At 45.6% G+C, this 27,134-nt stretch overlaps 1 protein-coding gene across 1 annotated transcript in view; it reads right to left on the bottom strand.

Annotated features, from left to right (window-relative positions):
- The window catches only part of SCARF1 (scavenger receptor class F member 1), a 300,041-nt gene that overhangs the window by 185,521 nt on the left and 87,386 nt on the right, over positions 1-27,134 (bottom strand). Inside the window, exon 4 of the mRNA XM_086955211.1 lies at positions 19,820-20,345. Coding sequence (XP_086811337.1) covers positions 19,820-20,345 — 526 coding nt within the window. The remainder of the gene's footprint in view (positions 1-19,819; positions 20,346-27,134) is intronic.

Raw genomic sequence — 27,134 nt, 5'->3', positions numbered from 1 at the left:
GTGCTCTATTGGGTTGATAGGGGATAGCTAAGTCCAGGCCCGGACTGACAATGCCGGGCACCGGGCAATCCCCCGGTCGGCTGCCAGGGGTGGGGGCCGGTTTTTGGGACGGGGGCCGGTTTTGTCGCTGGGTGGGGATGGGGCCGATTTTTTGGACACTCGGTACAGTAGTAGTCACTTACTACTGTACTCTGCTGCCTCTGCTGCGTGCCTGCCTCTCTCCTCGGTCCGTGTGAAAAAAACACAATTTCGTTAATCTAATCTGAGAGCAGCAGTGCCATTTTAGGGGGTGGGTTGCGTGTGCGCAGATGTCTCCACCTCCGCGCTGCCTGCTCTTAGTTTCAGTTCACCCACTTTAGGGCTGGGGCCGGGGGTTGGGGCAGGGGCGGGCGCGGCTGTTGGAGGTGACACATGCGCATTGGGGCTCGCGCAGGACCGTGACGAGAGGCCTTCTCTCACCGCACCATAACCCTGCCTGTCCCAGTGTCCCTGCTGCTGAATGTCTGCCAGTGCCGCCCGCCACCAGGTGAGTGTGGTTTACATTTTTTCAAACAGAAAATCCCTCCTATGTACTCACCGAATGCGGGTCCATTCTTCATATTCCAAGCCCCAGGACGCTGATTGTCTGCTTTCGTAACCATTGTAGAAGCTGTATGCTGTTCGCTCCTCGAAAGTTGTACCGACTTTTTACCAGTTGCCATCGAGTTTGGGTCAGGAGTCGATTCTTTTTAGTAATTGGAACGTGGCTGCGGGGCTTGTGAAACACATGATTGCATGGCCCTGTAAATATCTTAGTGATCATGAAAGTACGCATCATGCTTTGAGACCACTTTCATGAACACTGATATATTTAAAAAAGTCACCCAATATCAGGCCCTGCGCTGTCTCAAAGCATGATGCGCTTTCACAATCCCAAAATATATTTAAAAGGCCACACAATCTGCATTTGCACCGCGTTTTACTTGCAGAGCACGTCTGTCTTTTTTTCTTTAAAAAAAAGCGTTCTACTTGTGGTGTGATTTACGAGTTGGCATCCGTTGTTCCACTCACTGCTCCTGGAGAGATAAAGATCACTGCAAATGTTCATGAAAAGGCTGTTGTGTGATGTAAGGCGTTCTGATACCCTGCATTGGGATGAGTTGAGGGACTTTCCTTCCCAATGCAGGATGTCAGAGCACTTTACATCACAAGTACAGAAATTTTTTAAATACCACTATTTTGCTTTTTCTTTTATAGCACTTTACCATTTCTGTAGTGCTAAAGCGCTATAAAAGAAATACAACAAAATAGTGATATTTAAATTATAATTTGTGTAAATACTAGGGAGACCAACAAATCTGACATTCTGACATTCGCTGGAAGAGAAGACTGAATAAACAAGGAAAATGCCATCACGGAGGCCTCTTGGAAATACTGGGTCGCACTTAATCCATCAGTGGGAGTTATCTTTACATCATCGAAGCTTTGAACCGTGATTCACAGAGTACTGTGTTTGTTAATATTAAGGTCAACATTTGAACGAAATTTGGTTGATCAATATTTCCTATTGCCAATAATCATTATTTTTCATCATATTTATTCAGTATTTTAGTGTCTACAATTGTTATTCAAGGAATGTTATGCTAATATCCTATCATCACAGCACGTTTGATTCATTATTGGGTATGATGTGAAGGGTGTGTCTGAATGTTTTTTCCTTTTTCATGATTTGGATTGGTCTTTTTGTATGTTTTGTATATCCTTTAGAGTCACATGTTTAATTTAAACTGCATAGTTTGAATGAAGTAGTGTCACTTGCAGTGTTAGAAATTGGTAATCAATGACCAGTTTATTTTGTGCACCATTGAGTTGGTTCAACGGTTATCAAATTAAGCTGTCACAATTGGTTTATGCACATGGGTCGGTTTAACATGGGGTTACATTTTATTCTGTTTAGAGCGTAAAAGCACGTAAATTCCAGTGTTGAATTTCTTTCATTGAGTTTCTTTTTAAAACATCTTATGGGTTTTAAGACGGGCAGAGACTTTGAAAGCGTAATTAGTTGAAGTATGTTCTGGTGTTGTTTTCAATATATTCACTTTAAGGAAACCTTACTTTACTTCTATGATCTCCCAAACAACTCTTTCTGAATCCACCCATCATTTATCCCAAACCTAATTTTACTACTGTGATTTCCCTAATCCCTTTCTAGAGACTCGTCCCACCTCCATCTTTCCTTTTACACCTCCGAATCCTCATCTCACGGCTTTGATCTCCTAAATAACACTTTATAGACCCTTCCCTCTTCCATCCCTCCATTATCCTAGTCAATCCAACTAACAGACTCACATGTCCACCACTCAAATGAACATATATTTACCTATTTTCTTATACTAACCCACCACTAATCCTTTTTAGGTTCAGGAGTAGCGTGCTACTCGCCGAAAAGTGCTTTGACGCCTCATCAGGGATATGGATAGATATAGATATAGATATCCTTTGTTTCCCCTCCATTTCATCTAGGTGTGAGGCTCCCAGCCAGGATACTCCAATAACAAGAGGCCTTATGGTCCCTTGACTTCAATTTTTGTTATGGGCAACAGTTGTGCGCTGCTTCATGGCTTCTGTCACCCCATTAAAAGGCTATTTAAAACAAAATACATAGCGGTATATGGATGCTTCACATTGCTTTTCATCATGAGTTTCCTAAGAGGATTTGCTTTTCCAGATGATGTGAATAGGTATTTTATTTTATGCAGCATATGATTTGTACTATGCATACTGTGAACTGAGATGCTTTCAGGTGTCTTGAAAAGAAGTTGTGGGTGCATTTTTATGGCAGGACTTGGTTGAGAGCTCTGGAGTTGAGGCAGAATGCAGCGCTAGTTTCGTACAGTGCCTGTCAATGGGTCCTAGAGGTGTCAAGACTACATGCACCTCCAAACTTTGGCCTCTCCACATACCACAGAGAGTGACTTGTGAAACCAATAACATCAGCTCTATCCATGTGAATCAGCACTATTAGGCAGTTTCTGTGATGTACCAGAATTAATGCAGAGAGAGGGGTTTGGGTCGGCTCACTTCAATCAGTGCTTTTTGTGGGGCGTTCATGGCTTGCCATTTCTTGGAAGGACTGTCCCATCAAGACCATGGCATGCATATCTAAATTGCAAATCTGTCTTAAGACCCCTCATATGGTGCTGTATGTGTGAAAATGCACTTTCTTTTCACGTTAAGTAAAAGCTTGGAGTAGTATTTGCCCTGATAATTTGTTGCTGCACTCGCCTGCATGGTCGGATAGTTGGCGCACATAGCCTTGGCTGCGGCGCACAGAGACCATACACTGCCGCACACAGAGGAAAGAAATTAGAGGCAACATTGGTCAGGACCGTTCTACAGTTTCAGCGAGATTCTACCGCTCTTTAGGTAAGTACCAAAGCCCCGCTGGTTGCATTGTCAGCTCCCCCTTTCTCTGCGGGGCCGTAAGTGCTTCCCACAGTGCGCTGGTGCTTCCCCTGGGCATTCTGTGTCTCCTCTGGGATGCTGAGCCCTGTGGGTCAGTAAGTGCTTCCCACAGTGCACTGGTGCTTCCACTGAGTATTCTGTGTCTCCTCTGGGATGCAAGTTAATGCCGAAATAGTTTGCTTCAATGTTACAGGGGAGGAAAGAAGTAATACCTTTCCAGGAGGGGTATCTTTGTCATGATGAAACCAATTGCTATTGGACACTTCTCCAAGTAGCCGGCCGGTATCTCGAAAGTGCACCCGAAAAGAACCCCAAACGTGTCCAACTTTCTTTTGAAAGGTTGAAGAGCTAAAATCCTAAACGTGTCTCCGAGTGCCACTGTTGCCACACACGCTATACAAATAAATGCACTGAGCTAGGCTGCCTGAGGAGTTATTTCTTAATGAGCGCGATAGAAAGCAACTGTTTATTTGTGCATGGCCCCTAGTTTCTGGATTTAAATACATCTTAAATGAGGCTGTTTTAAGTAGGTGCCTCTATAATCAAGATCAAATTAGCCTTAAGTTACATAACATAACCGTTTCCCCATAACTGGGACTCGATGATCAAATAAAACCTTTTATTACAGGGCTATTTCTTAAGGATCGCGTGTACTCTGTATAGCACTTTGCTCTCTCCTGAATGAGGAAATGTAAATGTATTTACATAATAAAGCCAATGCTTATTTCATCGAATAATATTCCGCATAATTTGAGATTCCATGCAGCATAAATAATTCAAACTCTCCTAGTAATCTTCAAGGCGCTCTAGATAGCAACTCATTTCACTTGCTGTGCACTCAGTAGCTAGTTAAACAAATGTATTGTTTCTAAACTTAGAATAACAACACAGAAGCAAGAGCGACTGGAATAAAACACAATATTTGAATTGTTTCAGACTACTGGTGCTGCACAGCAGTATCTAAAGAGGAGTGGGGAGGGACCGCATCGCGCACTTCTATACGATGCATCTTTGTATGCGGTTCTACATGTTGAAGCAGCACAATGATTGATTCAACAAGATAGTCTGTGATCTGCCCCGAAACAGTGGCTTCTGTTTCCGCACTGTTGCTTATCTCATCAGTACTGCTACCTCGCTCAGGTCGGCAGTCAAATATGTAATCAAACAAATACGCGAAATCTATAGCAATTTTACACGGACTCACTCCATTTTGCCTGCCACTACAAAATGGTATAAAGAAACCATCATGCTGCAGTAAGGAGAGCCTGAGGCCAGACCACATCCATCACTTAAGAGGCATTGATTGGTACAGGTACCGTACAGTAGCAGAAAACACACAGCCTCGTAGAAATAACACCAGCCTTCCGCGTTGTAGTTTCTACCTAACTTTTCAAAACGTTCCCATTACAGTTTGCATTGCATTGCCTGCTCAACAAACTCGTTGCTATCTCTGAATAATTGTAATACTGATCTGTTGAGAATGGGACCAGATTTACAGTACCACACTAAATGCCCCCCACTGCGACCCCCCTACACATGAGATCACTGAATTGTACTGATAAAGCAGGAGATAATTGTATGTTATGGTTACAAGGCCAGTGTCGTATCTAAAACCCAGTGACGCCATTGAAGCCAGGAAATGCTGGGGAGAAGGGAAAGGAAAGGGGTGAATAATGAAAATTTGGGAGGAGAAAGTAGGGGGAGATAACAAGAAAGACGTCCTGTTCACTCATAAGCTTGATAAAGGATCCATTTTACCCTTTAGGAGCAGGTCCCTGTACCCCATTGTACAGTAACCCAGGTCTGTGAGGTGCAGCACTCGTAGATAATCCTGGCAAGAGAGTTCTCAAAATGCATTTGTGAGAAAATTCACGCATGGGCCCTACTGCTTCTCAAACTGTTGCAGCTGGTGGTTTACTGTAGCTGAGATGTTCTCCATGATCAGGGTGTGGTACAGCTTGTGAAGCCAGTCGATATCTTCTGGCATGTAGCCCATAACCCATCGTTCACTGTTTGCATGTGAATTACAGATGCGCACGTTGTAGGTGTTGAAACAGCTGGGCGGAAAAGGAGAAGCTACAGAAAAAGTCCCAGCGCCATTAGCACATGTAAAATGTTTTTTAGATACATATTGTTGTTACTGACTGCTGAGACATGGTTAGATAAGTCCCTGTCAGCCTCAGATTCCTCTAAATTAAAATCTGATTTCTTCTGCTCTATTGCTTCAAAAAAGGCCATTTTTGTTGGCTCTTAGGGCTCAGTGCACCTGACTGCTACTAACCAGTGCTAAAGTGCTTGCGCTCTTTCCTTTCAAACATGGTAAAATTGTCTTACACCGAATTGGCAATTTTAAATTACTTGTAAGTCCCCAGAAATGTGGATCTACATGTACACAGGGACTTTACATTAAATGCTGCTAGTGGGTCTGCAACACTTATTGTGCCACCCACTTAAGTAGGCTATTTAAAGATGTGTCATGTCAAGGCCAGGGCCTTTGTGTTAATTTTTCATACTTTCTGGCTAGGGTGCCATTTGAGACATTTCCATGCCTTCTGTCAGCCTGGGTGCTTATGTGCGACGTTTCCATGCTTTCTGGCCTGGGTGCTCAATTATGTGTGCTATTTCCATAGTTGCTGGCCTCAGTGACCTGCAGCAGGAGGCTCATGTGTGACATTTCCATTCTTACAGCCTGGGTGCTTATATGTGACGTTTGCATGCTTACTGGCCTGGTGGTGTGACCAGGCCCGGGTCAGTGCCTTGGTGCTTATGTGCGACATTTACACAGTTTCTGGACTCATGTCAGTGGCCTGTGTGCTCGTGTGTGACATCACATCAGTGCTTAATTTGTGACAACATGAGTGACAATTTACTATGCTTTAAAAGTTAATACAATCTTATATGTAATGAAAAATGTGTTGAAAAATGCTTTGTTTTGGCCTTTGAGTCTCAAATTCTCTTGGGGGGGGGGACAAGTTCAACACCCCAAACTCCCCCTAGTAGTAGCTTTGTTTTCTCTGATTCATTACTTGTGTTTTTGGTGCTCTCTGAAAGAATGTCTATGGGTACATATGATTGGGTGGCTAACCTGGTGCTCTTTAAGGTCATCTTCTACTATTTACTGTACTTTGAAAGTTGATACAATTGAATATGTAATGAAAAATGTGCTGTAAAATTCACCCTTTTGGTTTGTCATTTTCCGAAATAGCGGTCCAGCTCGCTCGCTGCGCTCGCTCGCTACGCGCCGGGTGGGGGCTGGTCTGGAGAAATTTGCCAGGGCTGCTTTCAGTTCCCAGTCCGGCCCTGGCTAAGTCCTTCAAATATTCAGGGGCTTTAGAAGCGGTAATCCTGTGGCAGATTAAGAGTGCCTTGAATAGGATCCTTTTTTTTATAGGAAGCCAGTGAAGGGCAGACAAAGTGGGTTTAGATGCCGTTCTTTTGGGGAGTCTGAGAACTAGTCGGGCTGCAGTATTTTGTAGCACCTGGAGCCGCCTCATGTTTTTCTCAGTGGTCCCCAGTAGCAGTACATTCGCATAATCTATGCGGGAGGTAACTAGAGCTTGGGTCATGGTCTTTCTAGCCTCCAAGGGTAGAAGGTCCAAAGTGCGGTTTAGGGTCTTCATTATTCCAAAGCACTTCCCTGCTACTTTGTTGACATGGCTTTCAAAAGACAGTTTCGGGTCCACCCATACTCCCAGATTTTTTGCCTCCCTGCCAGGGATAGGTGTAGGGCCAAGGCAAGGAGGCCACCAATCCTGAGTCCAGCTGGCATCCTTTCCCCCGATCACTAGGACCTCAGTTTTGGAGCCATTAAGCTTCAGGCAGTGTTGGTCCATCCAGCCAGCAAGCGCCTGCATGCAGGTTTTGAAGTTAGCTGCTGCCAAAGTGGGTGCCTGTGATAGGGAAATGAGCAGTTGAGTATCATCGGCATATGATACCAATTCTATGCCGTATGATTGGACCACCTCTGCTAATGGAGCCATGTAAAGGTTGAACAGGGTGGGGCTCAGGGCAGAGCCCTGAGGCACCCCCTGTTCTAAGGCTATGCTGTCAGAGAGAAACAAGCCACTCTGGACCTGAAAACTGCGGTCAGAGAGGAAGGCCTTGAGCCAGCCCAATGCCGCCTTGGTGACCCCAGCACTGCTCAGACACTGTAGCAAGATGGGATGAGCCACAGTGTCAAACGCAGCGCTGAGGTCCAGCATAATGAGAGCCATAGTGTGCCCTTCATCTGCACCCATCCGCAGTGTTTCGGTCGCTCGCAGGAGGGCCGTCTCGGTCGAATAGTTCTTCCGAAAGCCCGATTGGGAGCTGTGAAGAGCTTTTTTTGCCTCTAGGTGCTCCATGAGCTGTATATTAGCTAGTTTTTCGGTCACTTTTGCAAGAAAGGGCAGGAGGGAAATAGGCCTTAGGTTCTCTAGGGTATCCTGACTGACATTCGGTTTCTTTTTTATAGGTAGCACTATAGCCTTCTTCCAGTCTTTCGGGAGAGAGGCCGAAGAGAACGAGAGTTGAATGATGTGCCTAAAATAGGGCTCGAGTACTTCCAAACTAGCAGTCAGAACTTTAGGAGGGGCAGGATCTCGAGGAGAGCCCGATTTGACACTTTGGCAAACCTTTACCAGTATATCAGGTGGAGGGACCAGGAAGCTGTGGAGACATAACTCCGTGGGGCTGGCCTCACTGTTTTCCAAGAGATCATAGGTGGCGGTAAGGTTTCCAGAGAAGCTAGCATAGATATCCGAGATCTTTCCCGAGAAGTATCTCGCAATCCGATTGCAGGTATCTACTGAGTCATTGGAGGACCTATTATCAGTCGAGAGTACAGAAATCTCCTTAAAGATTTTAAAAAGCTCCTTCGAGGAGTTCTCTGCCGCATCAATCCGATTTTTATAGTGGGCGGCTTTAGAGATGCGAACTTCTCTATAGTATTCCCTCTGCATTTTTTTATATTTTGTTTTAATCATAGGGCAAAAGTTAGCACGCCATGCACGCTCCAGCTTTTTACAGGAAGATTTGAGCGTTTGGAGTTCAGGAGTGTACCATGAAGAGGTTTTCCTCAAATTTTTTGGATTGCTGCCATTTCGGATGGGGGCGGTTTTATCAAGGGCGCCTAAAATGCGGGATTGTAGGTGACTGTATGCAGTTTCACAGTCTGTCCCTCCTAGCGGACCACCCATTGTAAGATGTTCATTGAAGGTAGCCTGAGAGAAGGATTTCCATTTACGCCGCGGGTAACGCTGCTCAGAGTCTTTCTTAGAGACATCCTCGGAAGACTGGATGGCAAAAGGAATGACAAAATGATCGGACCAGGGGACCGGGATCGGAGTAGAAGATTGTACTCTAGAGAGGTTACCAAAGATGGGATCCAGGAGATGCCCTAGTCTGTGAGTGGGGTCATGATTTATAAGATCAAGCTGTAGAGAATGGAGTGCGGACCTAATGTCGCTCGCCTCCCTGTCTGAAGGGTCATCAAAGTGGGCATTTAGATCGCCAAGCACAAGGAAGCTCTTTTTCCTGATCGCATGGTGAGCAGTGACCTCCAACAGGTTGGCAATAAAATCATGCATCCTGCCCGGAGGTCTGTACACAAGGATGCCAGAAAGGGAGGTTTGAGGTCCCATATTTATCGTGAAAGCACCAGCTTCACAATGATCAATATTCAGAGGCAGTAGGGTACATTGTATTGCAGCTCTGGTAGCAATAGCAATGCCCCCCCCCCCCTGCCATCCTTCCTATCCAGTCTAGCAAGGGAATAGCCAGGGGGCAAAGCCTCTATGATATCAGGATCAGAGAGTTGTCCCAGCCACGTCTTGGTACAGAACAGTATATCAAATTCCTCGTCTTCGAGTAGATGGTAGATTTGAAGACTGTGACCACCGAGAGAGCGGCAATTAATCAATCCTGCCTTGGCCTGTCTATTTGCAGGCACTACCCGCACTGGATTGAGGGGTTTAAAGGTACATAGAGGGCAAGCATGTAGTGATAGCACCTCCATGGAGTGCATGCAGCTGCGGGAGGACTCAGGACACAGAGCAAGCAACTCCTCTCTGTCATAGCGCACAATGGGTGGTGATAAGAGTCCAGAGTCCCTAGCCCCGTGCCCCGTCCTGTCGCGGACGGGCGCAGACGGGCTGGACTTTGGCTCGACTTCGGCGCGCTTCCGGCGCGCCCGCTGCACGCGTCCGCTGCGCGGACGCAGGCCAACACACATTTAAAGGACGTAGGGGCAACTAGACCGCTGACTTGGCCGCCCGAGCCCGGAAGTGGTAGGCTCCTCCTCGCCCTCCGCAGCAAACGCCCAGAAATGGACGCGGCGGACCGGGGCGGGAGACGGCAGGCAAGTGAGTCACACAGAAAAATTAAATCAGCACACAGAATACTTTAAAATTAGCCTAATCGCTAAAAGTTAAAATACAGCGCAGTAAATCTTCGCTAGAACAGTGTGGCACTTTTAAAACAGTGTGGCACTTTTAAAACACAGAGCGCGAGCGGATAGAGCCTGCCACTGCCACCGGCAAGACTCTTCTCCAGGGTATGATGTGGTGCAGAGATGTTTTCATGCGGTGCATTCCTGTGTTGGATATGAGAAGCTGTGCTACTTAGCAGTAGGACTCAGTGTGATGTTCTGGGCATGGTGTGGGTGGTGGGTGCTGGTGGGCTGCACTGTGTAGAATGCACTGTTAGAGGTAGCATATTATGAAATGTTGCGGTCCAATTTGGATATGCAGCGCAGTGTGTTGTATTGGAGGGGTAGATTGACATTTGGAATGTTAAGTGAAACTTGGTTGGTGGTGCTGTGACTGATTGGTGCACAAAGAGGCTCTGCTTTGAGAGGCAGCATGTCTTCATGTAGTGTTTGCATTAAAATAGTTAGTCATATGATACGAATGCTCTATAGAGTCGGTCATGGTGGCATGGTGTGTGCTATGGTATCATGGTTTGGCTGATGAGGAGTGGTGAGATAAGGAACCCTGTTGCACTGTGGGTTTATGTGGTGAATGTGTTGCTGTGGAATGATAAGATGACGTGATATGTGATTAGGTGTATGATGGGTTGGAAGGCAAGATTTGGTAGTGTTTGATCTGTGAGATGGAGTGTGTGTGATGGCACCATGTATCCTATGGTGTGACATCATATAAGCGGCATATTATAGGATTTTTTCGACTTAAGTAAAGTGTGCTGTGTTGTCTGATGTGATCAGGGTTATAGGCAGTTTGATGAATTATGATATCATATTAAATAGTGCAGTCAAGAGGTGTGTTATATGATATGGTTGTATATGTCGTTTGGTGGGAAGTGGCATGTGGTAGTGAGGGTGTAATATGGAATTATGCAGTTGTAAGTGCAAATTGGTAGGGGTTGCTGTGGCCAATTGTGGTATGGTGGTGGGTGTCAAATCTGGCAAAATTCAGTGCTATATGTAGAATATTGTGGAATCTTATTGTGGGGTATGACTAGGGTGCAGTGCCTGGGGTATATTGGGCGTGAGGTGGTAGAGTGTGCTGCTACAGTATGATATATGTGGTGACGAGTAGCCAAGAGGTTCCCTTTAGGCTCATGACTCTGTCAGTGTATTGAGTCCCAGCTTAGTTTCAGGAGGTGAGGGGTCTTTGAAAAACAAGAATGGAGTTGAGAGATTGAGAGGTGATGGAGGAAAGTAGGAGGAAGCCAGAGGATGGGATGGGGTGTTGTCCTTCATTTTCTGCTATTAACGCAGAAGTGGCCTATTGTGAGTTGTGGTTTGATATTGTTGCTGTCGTAAGATTATGACTCATGGTGGGATGTCAAGTTGGCAGGTTGAAGCATGATATGGTGTGGCGAGATGTTGCATGGTATATTGGGACACAGAATGTGGCTGAAAGCAGTCTCATGGTGGGCGAATGATGTTGTGTTACGAGTCGTTGTTCTGAGTATTGTAACACTGAGTTTGAAGAAGGGGAGAGAAGCAGTTGTGTGTGTTGTTCAGTGATATATTGTCAGATAGTGTTATAAGTTACGTGGTGTGTGAAGGAGGGTTAATTGTACAGCATACAGTCACAACTTTAAAATGTTGCAAGGTTGGTATGTAGCAGGGAGATATGCATGGCTAAGGAGTAAATTGAGCATTGCACTCTTTAACATATATCTTGAACCACTGGGACCACCATGAAAGAATCTGTTATCTCATTTCATCCACATAGATATGACACCCAGGTGTTTACGTAGGTCTCCTTTCTTGCAGATATCGCTTTAGTGGCCATGATCGTGAACAAATTACAATCCAGGATGATATCTGCTCATCTCAAACTCAGTCATAACAACAAGTAATTCTCAATCATTTTGTCCTGGTCTAGCTCCATATTGGCCAAAAATAGGCTAAAATCTACCAATGGCTTAGATTGCCCTCAGACCCCGCGTGAAGGAACAAAATTACTGGGTTTACTTCTGATAATAGTCTACATCTCCAGAAAGACATTTCCAACATGACCAAATTATGCTAGACTGAGATTAGACTTAACCTGGGGACAAAACATTTAATTCCAAAATACCACCTCAAATATTTCATCCAAGCATTGGTAGATTCCAGATTACACCAGGTAAATCATATTCTTCCAGACAGTCCTTAAATTCCCCTTCCCCCTCTCAAAGTTTCTTTATATACACCAGCATGTTCGATCTCTGAGACTGGCTGCTTTATTCACCTTGCTCTTGTATTGCAACGCCTAAATGGGCTCCCAATTGAGGGCAGATATTCCTACTGGCTAATGTGATTCATTCATACACTTGTACACGCTGATCACTCCCAATATTTGGTCAAAAAGCTATAGGTATGAGGACTGTTTCATACAGTTCACAGCACTAACACCTTTCTTCTTGAATCATTGTCTTCAACAAAACAGGTCCCTTGAAATAGTATTTCTGCAGCAGCTCTTCAAAGCCTGGAACTCAATCCTGCCTACTATCAACACCATCACCTCTCTATCAGCTTTCAATAGAGAAATAAGTCACTTTCTTCTAGATCTCTACTCCCAAGCTGCCGTTTTTATCTACTTACTGGAGCAATCAATCAATCAATCAATCAATCAATCAATCAGCGTACTTGTAAAGCGCGCTACTTACCCGTAAGGGTCCCAAGGTGCGGGGGGAGGGGGGTGCTGCTACTGCTCGAAGAGCCAGGTCTTGAGGAGCCTTCTGAAGGCGAGAAGGTCTTGGGTCTGCCATATGTGGGTAGTGAGGGAGTCCCAGGTCTTGGCGGCCAGGTATGAGAAAGATCTGCCGCCGGAGGTCGTTCGTTGGATCCGGGGGACAGCTGCGAGGGCGAGGCTGGCGGAGCGGAGCTGGCGGGTGGGGGTGTGGAAGCTGAGTCTGCTGTTCAGATAGGCTGGTCCGGCGTTGTGGAGTGCTTTGTGAGCGTGGGTGAGGAGCTTGAAGGTGATCCTCTTGTCGACGGGGAGCCAGTGTAGGTCTCTCAGGTGGGGGGTGATGTGGCTGCGGCGGGGGACATTGACGATCAGTCGGCGGAGGCATTTTGGATGCGTTGTAGTCGTCGTAGGTGTTTGGCTGGGATTCTTGCGTAGAGTGCGTTGCCATAGTCCAGTCTGCTGCTGATGAGGGCCTGTGTCTCCGTTCTTCTTATTTTGGTGGGGATCTACTTGTAGATCCTGCGGAACATGCGGAGGGTGTTGTAGCAGGAGGAGGAGACGGCATTGACCTGCTTAGACATGGAGAGGGAGGAGTCGAGGATGAATCCTAGATTGCGTGCATGGTCGGGGGGTGTTGGTGCTGTTTCCAGTGTGGTCGGAGTAAGAGTAGTCCCAGGCTGAGGGGGTGGGTCAGAGGATGAGGACCTCCATCTTGTCTGAGTTCAGTTTCAGACGGCTGCTCCTCATCCAGTCAGCAACGGCCTTCATTCCCTCATGGAGGTCGGTTTTGGCGGTGCGTGAGTCCTTGGTGAGGGATAGGATGAGCTGGGTGTCGTCGGCGTAGGAGATGATGTTGAGGTCGTGATGGCGGGCCACTTGTGCGAGGGGGGCCATGTAGACGTTGAACAGCGTTGGGCTGAGGGATGAGCCCTGGGGGACACCGCAGATGATGTTGGTGGCTTCGGATCAGAAGGGTGAGAGGCAGACGCTCTGGGTTCTTCCCGAGAGAAAGGACGTGGTCCAGTCAAGAGCCTTCTCTTGGATTTTGGATTCTAGCACAGAACACTGCACTGTACTGTGCTTGTCCTACGAACAAGATACTCTGTGTTTCGACTGTATATATATTTCTTTGTACTGGATTGCTGAGCCAACTTTGTTAACTTTGTGTGTATTTTTGGGGTGTATACTGTTTAGGTTTGTCTTTCATACTTTTAGGTACACTGTCCTTTGTAAAATGTGCTGATGCTTCTCAGCACTGAATGTGCTACTTAAAAACCCATAGCTAAAATAAATAAATACATCAGTATTGGTGTGGTACTGTTGGTTGCTGGATGGCGTAGTGAGAGGTGTGTTGTGCTGTATTGTATTATGGTATGGTACAGTGCCATGTCAAGTTCTGTGTTGTATTGTTTGTTTTTAGTAGTATAAAGAGTATATTACGGAACAATGTTGCAGATTCTATGATGCTATACTAGCGGCCGACTCTGCACTATGTAAATTCCAAATAACAAATAATAACATTATTATGTTGAGGCCCCATACAACTTAGGCAAGGTGTAGGGTAGTGTGTGACACACTGTGAAGTGAGAGATGGTTGAAGACATGGCATTCAAGTAGTTTCGCGTAAATGGTTTGTTGGCGATGGGTCTTAGATATCAGGGCAACATGGGTCTATGTAGGGTTTTTGAGTATTGATATGATCTATCATTGTTTAAATTATTCTGGGATGTTCCATTTCCATGAAGAGATGTTGAAGAGAGTAAGGAAGAGCTTGAATACGGGTGGTATAGTCGTAACATTTTTAAAGACGGCTGGTGGGCAGGTAAATGTAAATGTAAATGTGTTTCGATTTATATAGCGCAACACTTTAACCCAGGGGTCTCAAGGCGCTTGCTTAGGGAACCCATCCTGGTATTCCCCTGTGAGATACCCCGGCTGGGTATCCACAAGGTGAAAGCCAGGCATCCCGCCGCGAGGGGCCGTAGTGGAGATTAAGCAAGCTATTGCCCAGAGTCGCAGAGTGTGACCCCATGAGTCGAGTAGGCACCGGATCGAGAATTATCGACTCTGTGGATTTTTGAGCCCGAAACCCGCCGAGGCGGGGAATCGAACCCTGGTCCACGGTCGATCTCAGCTTCCGGGTCTGCCGCCTCTAACCACTGAGCCACGCTTCTCCACAAGGTACTGGAAGGCAATCTTGTAAATCTGCTAGCTTGTACTCATTTTGATATTTGGATTTGAAACTGGGTGGAAATGGCTCAGGGTCTGTTTATTTGACAGATATAATAGACTTTGGTTGGGGTTCGGCAGTTAAGTTGTCTACTTTTGCTGAGTGTACGCTTTATAGAAGGTTTGAATCAATGAGCCGGTGGAGAGCTTGGGTTTATTTTGATTATGAAGTGTTATGTCACTGTGTAGTATAATTAATTCCTATGACATGGAGTATTATATAACCAAAGCATTTTAGGGTCATGCATTCTGGATCACTTGAATAGTTAATTTGCTTGATAGGTGCAAAGGTGATGCTGTTGGGATTTTGGACTGTGAGCCCTTGTGTTGTCATGAATTCGCCCTCTAATATCTGAGTTACTGGAAGGCCAGTTTCTTTTGTCTCAGGTAGAGTGTCATTTCAGAATTCACTTTGCACACTTGAATTCAATAGGTCAGGTCATGAACCATTTGGAAGGCCTGCTGATATGGGAACGGAAGAGGAAGAGAAATCGGAGCGTGTTCAGATCTTGGAATGTAAATCCCTGCCCCGAGTCTACAAAGTTTGTTGGTGAGTTCAAATTGAGTGGCCCTGCGCTAGAATTGTTCAGTATGTTGAGTATGTCTGCAAGGCTTGCTTTTCCAGTGTTCAGTAAAAGGCCACATGTACGTATACGAGTTTGTTTTGATTTACATGATTCTGAATGTGATGGACAAGGTAAGGGAAGTTTATTATGCATAGTTAATTAAAACCAGTGCAAAAACCGTTTTACAAAAAAGTCTTAAAATATCATAAAATAATGTGTTCGTTATAATCAATTTAAAATAGACATGCAATAAAAGATCATGTGTAATTGTCCAAAGCATTTTTCTGAGGCCGAGACAGCGTGTTCCCTTGCATCCTGATGACCGCCTACTTGTTGCCTGTATCGATGATGGTCGATTTTGGAAGTTTTAACAGTCTTTGCTCGATCATCGCGAGGAACTTAACATATCTGCAGTTCAGTTTAGTGTTTGCAGGGTCCAAGCAGGCGAGCACCGCTTGCCTTCTAGTGCTAGTCCCTATCTGCTTTAACTGGTCATTTAGGAGCTGCTGGCGGGCTTGCTGAAGCTCTTCGCAGAGGCAGGTCATATGAAGGAAGTCGCCCTTATCTAGGTTGCAGAGCGGACAGGCTTCGTGGCCGTTGCTCCTGAGCCATGGTGGAAGATGCTCTTTGCTGGGCAAAATCCCAAGTCTGTGTTTCAAAAACCTCAATTTTATAGTTTTTGGATAGCCCTGACTAAAATATGGTTGTGGTGTCAGGGATTTGTACGAATTGAGTGTCATCCATGCATGATTTCTTTTTGCGAAGGCGGCCTTGTCCTCTAGAAAGGAAAGAGATTTGACGTTTTTCCAGACTAGTTTTTTAAACGGGTTATGCCCGAGTTGCATGTCCCAGATCAGAGATAGTTTGGTGGCCCCCAATGCTGCCTGCAGGTAAGTTCTTGCCTGAGATGAGTCCCTGCTTTGTATATCTTGCCATAACAGCGAGTTTAGTGTGTCAGTAGCAGCAGAGCGAAGTTTGTGGCAGAAAATGATGTAGGCTCCCTGTCTAGCGAGATCTTGTTTTTGCAAGCCAAACTCCAACCTTATTTGGGCAGGCGAGGTGTAAGGCGGGAGCGAAAACATTGTTCTGTAGGCTTTTACCTGGATAGTATCCAGGTTTTTAGAGTCTCTTCCTCGTAGTGCCTCGCCGCCGTAGGAGATCGAGGGGAGTAGTTTAGCCTGAATAACTTTCAAGTAAGGGGTGAAGGTTGGCCCCATCAGTTGGTTGGCTAAATTTTTCAGCGTGACGGCGATCAAAGCCCCTCTCCTTCTTGATTCCTGCTTCTGCTGTGTGAATGTAGCTTCTCTGTCAAAAGTGACTCCCAGGTATTTGTATTCGCATGCTGGCTCAATACTTTGACCGCCCAGGGTCCAGAGCTTCTGTTGTATGTTGTTGATGTTAATTGACATGGTGCGTGTCTTGCTCAAATTTATTTTTAGGTTGTTTTCCGTTGCGTAACTGTGCATTTGGATCAGAAGCCGCTGAAGGCCAATGTCGGTGTGGCTGAGTAATACGACGTTGTCAGCGTACAAAAGACTACTCAGAATTTTCCCTCCCATCCTCGGGGAATGGGAGTTACATGTGTCGAGTAGGCTTGGTAGATCCGCCATGAACAGATTAAACAATATTGGGGCAAGCACGCACCCTTGCTTGAGGCCTTAAGTGGTGCGTACTTAGGATGACAAATGGGTGCCGCTTTCTAGCTTCACCTGCACCCAGGTGTCAGAGTGGATGTGAATGTGATGGACAAGCTGTCACTCAGGCAGACATGATGGCTGATTCCAAAGCCTTACCAAGAGGGTGCACTAATAATTCGATGTTTCAGAGGTATATTTCTTAGTTTGGTGGCCAGTGGGAGGACTGTGGTTATGCTAGTTGAGTTGAACCAGTTATTAACGACATTAATGGTGATAAAACACGGGGGATCAATGATGATGCTTGTTACCGAGTAGGAAAATGTATTTGCAAATGTAGGGTCAGTCTAGGCGGTAAGAATGAGCGGGAAGTGTGAGCTGAAGCTGTGCTCCAGCAGAGACTTGCAGTTTGCTCTGTTTTTGGAGGTGCTTTTGGTAGATAGGATTCTTTAGGGGCCAGTGATGCTTACCTCTCTCTGATCAAGCCTTTGCGAAGGATTCATTATTTATGTCAGATAGGCAAATTATGAAGCAACTGCAAAGAGCACGTCTTTGAATTAAGTGCAAATTTGACACATAGTGAATATCTGCACGTTTCCGACCACCATCATTGCAGGATGGATAGTAGCCGACATGTAGTCAGCAGTTCCACCTGCCAAATTACGTTCCAACTGCTGTGTAGGCGGTCAGAAACATGCAGTTTTCTATTGCGGCTTGTGCAGCGGCCCAGAAGAGGGTTGCAGCACAAGCCACAATTGAAATAGGCATGTTTTAAACATCCAAACACCATGTGTCAGGCACCATGAGGTGCCAAGCACAGGATTCATGGATGTTTGAGGGGGGCACCACATGTGCCACCCAAGCCCCATAGCAAAGGCCAACAGGGGACGGGGTCCCTGCTAGGTGCCCCCAAGTCACTTTCCATCTGCCTGTACATGGCGGTCGGGCTACCATATACAGTCGGAGGGAAACAGACATCGTACTCTCAGCACTGCCCCTATTGTAGGGATTCCAGACCGAATGCTGCCCCAACGGGCTCCTTGAGCCAGCCTTAAAAGCAGCGATCTGTCTGTACGACCGAGGCCTCCGACTGCCGGATCATAATCCGGTGATCAGACCACTTCTAAGGATGGCGGTGGGACTGCCACTGACGGGCTGGCAATGGGGGTCTCACCGCCATCATAATGAGGCCCTAGTGTTCCACAAGTGAATACCCTATACTGCTTTATTACATGTTTTGTTAATTTCTGCTCATCCCAAAGATACATGTGCTATTTTAATCAAGGGCTTCATGCACTGAAGTGTACCCCGTTGGTGACTGATGAAATCAGAAAACCCTGAAGAAATAGGAGCTATGCATACATATGTTGTTTTATGCTTTCCACTACCTTTTATTACAGTGCATGTTATTTAAATGAAGCCGGTACTAAACTATTATATACATGTAAGAAACTGGAAATAGACTGTTCCTTGTTGTTTCATGTTGCATTTAAGATTCTGCCTCATTCCGTCTTTAAGCCTTGGCGCACATCTTAGCTACCTTGAGAGGCTCAAGCGTATGAAGGGAGTAACTTGGATATCCCATTAGATTTTAATGGGCTCTGGGACAGAATTGGTAGACATTGACTGCTCCAGGACCCAAAGAAAGGGCCTAACACAGACAGCAGGGCAAGAGGGTAGCTCTAGGTAGGGAGGAAGAGGAGAAAACAGAAGGAAAGCAAAAGATGGTAAAGCTGTATTGGTAAGGGAGTGAAAGAACAAGTAGACGAGACAGAAAAAATGAGGAAAGAGGAGAGGAGACAGAGAGAGAGGAGAAAAGTGGACCATATGAATAGAGGACGTGGAGGAAAGAGATCATAAGAAAAGAAAGCAGAGGAAAAATGAAAGGCGAATTGGAAGAGTGAAAAGAAGGAACGAGGAAAATAGGGATGAGAAAGAAGTGAGCGCAGGGCTTTAAGTGGGCCGGGTCCTGTCGCTGCTCAGCACTGGCAGTTCTGAAAAGCAGGTGGCAAGACGGGTTCCTATCGGGCTCTCAATTTTTACACTCACCCTCAGGGAGAAAAAAAAATCTTAATTCCGCAGCAATACCACCCTTCACTGCCTTTGATGCAACTTCAAAGAGACCCGTTATAGTTCTTTCACAGTCTCATCTTTTTAGAACGGAAGCATGTTCAATAGTCTATAGAAGGAAGATATAGCTGTTGCTTATTCATCATATGCAACTAACAACCATTGGCAAATCCAATAGTTCTGGCTTGTTGTAAGTGTAATGTTACTCGTTGTATTATATGTCTGGATGCAATGAAAGAAGCAACAAAATACTAGTTGGGTGGCACACTATGCTAAGCACAGATTTTTAGCTTACTCGTTTTTAAGCCACGGCCTTAACTGCATCGGCCCCGCCACTTTGAGAGACCCCGCTCATTCCGCCCCACTATGATTCACTTTTTACCCACCCCCTCTCCCTCCTTCCATTTTCTCACTCCCCTTCTCTACACCCCCTTCTCTCCCTAATGTCAACTCCCTTTTATCCCTCTTATTATCCCGTTGTTTCTCTGCCCCCTCTAGCCTTTAATTCAATGTTTTACCTTTTTGTGAATTTTACTGCACATTGTAAATAGTTTATTATTTCTTTATATGTATATCTACCTTGTAAAGCGCTCTGATACTCTTGGGTCCAGCAGCGCTATATAAAACTTCCTAAATAAATAAATAAAAATAAATAAAGCCCTGAGTGAGAGGAGATGAAAATCAATACATTAAATGTCCTTTATCAGCAGATCCCGTGGCCAACCCTTGTCACCAACTCTCCCCTGGGCCTCACCTGGTTCTGCACCTCAGCCCGTAGTATCCAGCAGTACAAGGATCTATGCAGCTTATGCCTTGAAAGCCCACTTCACACTCGCAGTGCCCATTGACGGGGCTGCATTTGCCATGCGAGCAGTCACATTGTTGCTCACAATTGTTCCCCCACCAACCATCCTTGCACTCGCATTTGCCAGAGCTTTGGGCACAGGGAGATTGGTTGCAGATGCACCGGAAGCTGCACCGCAGACCCCACCACCCGTGGGCACAGATGCAGTGCCCAGTGGCAGAGTGGCAGCGGGGGCTGTTTGGGTTGCACTGGCACTGTTTCTTGCAGGTAGAAGACCACCATCCAGGGTCACACTGGCAGGTTCCAGTAAGTGGGTTGCATTTCCCTTGGGGTCCACACTGGCAGGCGAACTGGCAGAGGTGCCCCCAGCGGTTGTGATTGCAGGTGCATTGGCCGGTGGCAGGGTCACACTTTCCATTTGGGTGGCACATACAAACCTCTTTGCAGTCTGAACCCCAGTACTGACTGGGACAATCTGTGAAGGAGAAGAGAGGGTGGGTATTATATTACAGGAATCTCAAACTTGTAACATTGACAGTGATACCCAAAAACATGACAACAAATACTTGCCCCCTTATGGCAACACTCCTCCAAAGTGATGAAAGGTGATGTGACCAGAAAACTCTGTTACCAAGAACATACCAAACAGCGGGTTCTCCAAACGCACTTCTGGAAATCAAACCGCCCTAGCTGGAGTTCCCTCGATGACAGAGGTTACCCTGGCAGTGCGCCCGGGTCCAACACTGTTGAGTCACCTCTGGGATGTTGGATAAGCGATCCGATCAACAGTGGACGGGTCGCCACCAGATATGTCAACATTAACTCTGTACACGACCACCTTGGCTAGAGTGGATGACTTTCTCAGTCAATAACTACGTGGTGTCCAGAAAGCTGAGAAATGTTCCCTCTATGTTAGAGAGTCCAGATATGGGTGTGGTAATAATATACTTCAAATTTGCACTTTCTGAAATGAATTATAATTTGAGTGTTTGTATTGCATTTCATTCAAAGTAATACAACACATATCTTACCTTTCCATTTGGGGGCAGATGTACAAAAGCATTCTTGCGGTCAGAAACGGTCCGATTTGCAGAATCGGGCCGTTAATGGCTGTAAACATGCTCTTTCATATGTACACAACACAAATTTCGATTTGGAAAAATTATACTGAATCTCAATTTGTGTTTAGCAATTCAGTATTTGGAAGGGGCGTATTTAGGGCATCCCTTCCTAATACAGAATCGCAGCAGTATGTAGGAATGTTTTGTGCTGAACTACGGTCACAAAACATTCATTTTTTTACAGACACCTCAAGGGTTTTGGTAACCATTCGCAAATGGGAAGAGGTCCACCACGCGACCCATTCTCCTTTGCGAATGTAAAAACAAATATCTTTTTAAAGCAGGCAGTGGTCCATGGGGGTGGTCTATGGAGCCACTGCCTACTCCTAAAAAATGAAACATTAACATTTAACTTTTTTTTTTTAAATGCATCCCGTTTTCCTTTAAATAAATTGGGCTGAATTAAAAAACATTTTTTTTAAAGATTGCTTTCTTACAAAGCTCTCACAGACGCATTGGTCTGCTGACCCCAGCAGGTCACTGTTCCTGTTATGGCTGCAATTCTTGATAGGTCGCAAATTGCAACCTTTCGCATTAATATTCATGCTGTAAGCTGATTGCAACCCCATTAGGAATTGCTAAATGTTACTCAATGGGTTCCATACATTAGGAATTGCGATTGTCTAATTGTAATTTGCAAATAATCGCAACTTCTAAATTGTGTACATGTGGCTGTTAGTTTCTCAATTTATTGTCCTTGTGAAGATAAAAGTCTCATTTGGCTTTGCTGATATGCGCACTCGCATGCTACATCACATCACTTGTCAAGTGCCAGCGAGACATCATTCATCTAGGTGCTCCAAATTTGGCAGACAGTGAAAATGAGGCAGAACAGGCGCATTGCTCACCCAGGGGGGTGGATCGGTGTAGTAGTGTGGCATTGCACTTTGTATCTTGGAAGTGACAACATAAACCTATTCTCCCGTGATTCCTCTTCTTGGAGACACATGGTTAAACAAACATGGGTGTTTAAGTGCACACAGCAGTGGCGGCCGGGATAGCTCACTGGTGGTGAGGCGGCAAGGCGGCGAGGCGGCGAGGCGGGGGGAGAGTGCGCAATATAAAAAATATATTTTTAAATAAACGTACCTTGCCGCTGGGTCTCGCGTCTCTGCTCCTGCTCTCCTCATCGAACTTGAGGAACAGGATGCCCAGCCAGGCCCCACTGACCAATCACAAGGAAAACACCCAGGCTCCCCTGACCAATCACAACGCTGCGTTGTGATTGGTCTGAGTTTCCTGGTTCTAGGCTCAGACAGGGAATGGGAGCCTGGGTATGTTAACCATGCAGGCTGTAATGAACCCTTTTTGGAGAACAAGGAAAGTGTGCATTACTAATTTGGGTGGGCCGAGAGGGCCGGCCAAACAGTCATGTGCACTTAGGAGTGGGCAAACCACTCCTCCCTTGCCCTGCTCTGAGAGCAGAGCAGTCCAGACCACTCGCCAGCCCGCAAAGCAGCACAGACATAAAATAACTCAAAGTTATTATCATTTTATGTTTCTACTACGAACTGCTTGAAAGCAGTGGGGGGACTAGGCTCTGCCATAGCACAGGACCCGCCCCTGGCACACAGCCCAGTGTGCCTCTTTCTGCCAGGGAGCGAGGGGCGAATTCACTCTCTTCTCTGAATACAAAAGCTGCAAACAATGGACTAAGAAATGGTATAGTGCAAAGAATGGACAATTTTACAAAAAAGTATGTCCATTACTATTTAGGTGGTCTCCTGTACTGTGAAGACGATAGAGGGACGAATCGTTAAAGGAGAAACAAGCAATCTTCTCTCCAGATGCCTGCTATCTGGGAGGAATTTGAATGTGTGAAAAGAGTTGGTCAGCAGATCTAAAGAGTGCTTGGGAGCTAGTATATGGCTTCAATTAATTGAGTTATTTGAAGTTTCATGGTGACAAAGGATTTTGTTTTTTGGATAAGTATTGGCTTACATATTCACAATACTTCCTGCCACAGGCTAGGGCCTCATTGAACAAAACAGGATTCAGTTCTGAGTAGCTGGCAACACGCACAGCCAACTGCAGTGAGGAATTAACCAACTGAGAGTTCATAGTTTTAAAAAAGGATTAATTTCCCACCAATTAGTCACACTTGCATTGGTTTTTCATTTAAGAGGTGCATGTAGTTTTATATGAAATTAAAAGCTTGTTCTTTTTGTATACATCTGTGACCCCGCACTCACCTCTATGGCACTTATATTCACAGTTCCCATAATTTTTATTTATTCGCCTCAACCGCTGGTTCCGAGCAGCATCGGATTGGGAAGGTGGGCGGTCGGGCTTTGGCCGATAGGCCTGTGTCTAAGGGTCACATGTGGGCCCATTTTTGTTAGGAGCGTTGTCAACCAGCCCACAGAGCCTTACTGTCACTGTAATGTGGGACAGCATCACGAGGAGGCAGGTTCGGAGTGGGGAAGCTTGCAGCAACTCAGAAGCAGTGTCCCACTTTCCTGCTGTGCTATTAAAGAGAGGTGTCTGGCTGGGAACAGGTTATGCGTCCATTGGGCCATCATCACCTCATCTCCCCTGGAGCCGCAGCAGCTCCCTGCTTCATTTCACCCCTCCCCTTCCAGACCATCGCCCTCAGTCTTTAGTTTTATGGGGAGGGGGAAGAGTGAATGAAGCAGCTACATTGAGGGCCTGTTGTTGGCCCTCAGGCCCCAGTGTCTTTTCAAACTTTGGTGGGCTGCGGGGAGGGGCAAGAAGTTGTATTATTGCAAAGGCTTCGCTGTGAGGCATCTTTCCCAGCAAGGAAAATTGAGAGGATGTAATGTTAGTGTCAGAGCTGCCAAATTTGGAACTATAGAAAAAGGTTGAAGGCTCAGCCTCAGCTTAACATCCTGTGATTCTGGGCAAATGACTTAATTGCCCAAGGCTTAAAATAAAAAAGAATTTGATCTTCTGTAACGGTGCTCATATAATTTATTTTATTTTATTTTATGTAATGCATTTTTATAAAGCGCAGACTTTACCCGAAGGTGTCAGAGCAATACAATACAATAGAACCAGTTACGTTACATGAGAGAACTGTTACAGGAATGGAACAAACAAAAGTAGCATGCTATAGAATCAAAGTGACGCAGGCAAAAGTAACACAATCTCAAACACAGCAAGCACAAAATGTACAAACAAAAATATGAATATATATGACAAATTTACAATGACTAAAGAACTTCCTGGCGAAAAATAGCAGGCCAAAGAATCAAAACAACGCAGGCAAAAGGAACACAATATCAAACACAGCAAGCACAGAATGTACAAACAAAAATATAAATATATATTACAAATTCACAATGACTAAAGAACTTCCTGGCGGGGTCTGAGAAGGAGGAAATTAGTTCTGAAAGTGTCTTTGGAATAGAAGAGATTTGAGGTCCGCTCTGAAGATCTGGATGGAGGTGATGGCACGGAGCAAAGGAGGAAGCGAGTTCCAGATTCTCACCGCATTACCTGACATTACCTGAGAACGATTGTGCCATCAATTTTTCCCTTTTGAAGGAGGGGGGCTCAAGAAGGAACTTTTCCGCATTCCGAGAAGGTCTTGAGCCTCCAGACAATTTCAGTTTATTCACCAGATAGCGAGGGGAGGAAGAGTGCAAAGCTTTGTGGGTGATGCACACCATTTTGTAGATAGCTCTAGCCTCGATGGGAAGCCATCGGAGAGAGGACAGGATAGGAGTGATGTCGTCACTTCGTTTGGACCCTGAAATTAAGCGAGCTGCTGAATGGAGGACGGATTTGAGGGGGAGAGGTGATATTTGGGAAGGCCCGTCAGAAGAGAATTACAATAATCCAGTCTAGAGAGAATTAGCGATTGGACCAAGGTTTTTAGGTCATTCTCCAGGAAGAACCGACGAATCCCCTATAGAAGGCGTAGCTGATAACGTGCAGCCCTTGGGTTGAGTTCAGGCTAAAACTACAATAAAAAAAACTTTGCTCATGATTGAAGAGTCTTCAAAGGCTGGAATAATAACTAAGGAGAACAATTATAAAGACATCCTTATTCCTTCCAAACATGGTTTTTCTGCCTTTGTTTAGTTTGTAACTATCTGTCACAGATCATTAAAGCAGCTTTAGACTACATTTTAAAGTGTGGTCACCTTTTGTTTATTGTTTGAAGCATATAATGATCAGAGGAGGAAATACGAGCTTCAGGTGATTTGCATCATTTTCCTACCGGCCAGGACATTAAAATACCGGGAATGCTGGTTAAAGAAATGGCCAGGTGGCACACATAGCCATGTCAGGAGGTGTGGCCTTTGGGCCACTTTATTTCACCTCTCTTGCCCAGCCAAAATGTAGTGCTTCTGGTTTTCACCAATGTTTCTGGCTCGATGAGCTTTAAAATACATACTTTATCCAACATTTCTCTAAAAATGAGCCTAATGAGACTAGCCAAATGCTGTTTTATAAATGGATGTGATCCGGGAACTTGGGACACTTTTTTGGGGGTGCCCGGGCCGGATTGTGATCCCAATCGGACCCTGGTTCTGAGAGAGGTGCTGTGCCCTTCTGCTGACACGACCCATCATCCCTTCATTTAAGGACCTGTGCGCTTCCTATAGAGCTTTCCACAAATGTTTATGAATGGGCAATGGCGTAACAAAACTTGGGGGCCCCGTTACCGCCCACCACCTATCACTCTGGTCCTAGACCCAGTGTACTTTGCTGGAGGGGACACCAGAATCTTAGGACACGCCTCCCTCCTCCCCTCCCCCTGCACCCCGGGGACTGTGGGGTCTAAAGGCACATCACTGTGAAGGTACCTCAACAGGGTCGGCCAGGGAATGCTGAGTCTAGGCTCAAAGCACTTAGATTTAGAGGGGCACCCAAAGAGCTGACCGAGTAAACTGTATTTGTTTTTAATTTACGCCTGCCAACGCCTGTTTTTTTTTTTTTTTGGCAGATTTATACAGCGCGAACTCGACCCAAAAGTATTGGAGCGCTTTACATGAGCATCAGTTATGTTACACAAGGACACATTCATTTTTTGGTAGGCATGGGGAGATTAAGGGCCAGATGTAGGTAAAAAACATTTACCGATTTTAAAATACCGAATTGTACCGATTCGGTATTTCAAAATCGGTAAATGGTATGTAGGTCTCAACATCTGGATTCTTTACCGAATCCTTAACAATTCTTTAATTACCGATTCGGTAAATACCGAATCGGTAATGCCCATTCATTCCTATGGGCTTTGAAGCCCATAGGAATGATTAGGCATTACCGATTCGGTATTTACCGAATCGGTAATTAAAGAATTCACAAGGGTGCAGGGGGTGTCACTTTGACACCCTCTGGCACCCCCAAAACAGGCACAGGTGCCATGTGGCAGGCATACCTGCCCTAAGGGCAGGTCTGCCTGTCACATGACATAGGTGTGCATGCACACATGTGCATGCACACCGGAATCGGTATTTTACCATGAAGTTGGATTTCATGGTAAAATACCGATTCGTTAAGACCTTTGGGACTCAGAAGAGTCCCACCTACATATGGAATTTACAGAATCGGTAAAATTACCGATTCGGTATTTTACCGAATCTGTAATTTTACCGATTCTGTAAATGTAGATTTACCTACATGTGGCCTTGGATTTAGGCCCCTACATACCGATTGGCCATTTACCGGTCGGAAACGGCCGAAATCGTCCGTAACCGGTCGGTAAATGGCCTGAAACGGCCACCTACATCGTGCCCTAAGTGATTTGCCCAGAATCTCAGGATGTGAAGTCGACCGACCCCGAGGCTCGAACCTTGGTTTTCCAGCTCCAAAGTCGGCAATCTAGCCGTCAGACAACATCCTCTCCCCACCTCACCTGTTAAATGTCCCTCTATAAATCTTCCCTCTCTTCGTTAGTCTTCCTACATTTCTCTTTCTCCCCTCCCATCTCATTCTCACTCACACCCCTTCCGTGGGCCTTATTCTGCAATGTACCACCTGAAGAGATGATTCAGGTGAAGGGGGCGTTCACTAGCCAGCCACTGCTGGAATAATCGGCCACCTCACCTGTAAAGGCACACCACTAAAATTAGCAAAGAGCAGTAAGGAGGAAGATTAGGCCCGAATAATTGGGGGAGTGGGGGGGGAGGGCAGTAACAGTGACAGAGGCAGGGAGCAGACCTTCCAAAGCT

The sequence above is a fragment of the Lissotriton vulgaris genome, chromosome 2_1 (assembly GCF_964263255.1).
Source record: "Lissotriton vulgaris chromosome 2_1, aLisVul1.2, whole genome shotgun sequence".
NCBI lineage: Eukaryota > Metazoa > Chordata > Amphibia > Caudata > Salamandridae > Lissotriton > Lissotriton vulgaris.
The sequence above is the reverse complement of the archived record's forward strand: the minus strand, read 5'-3'. Positions and strand labels throughout refer to the sequence as shown.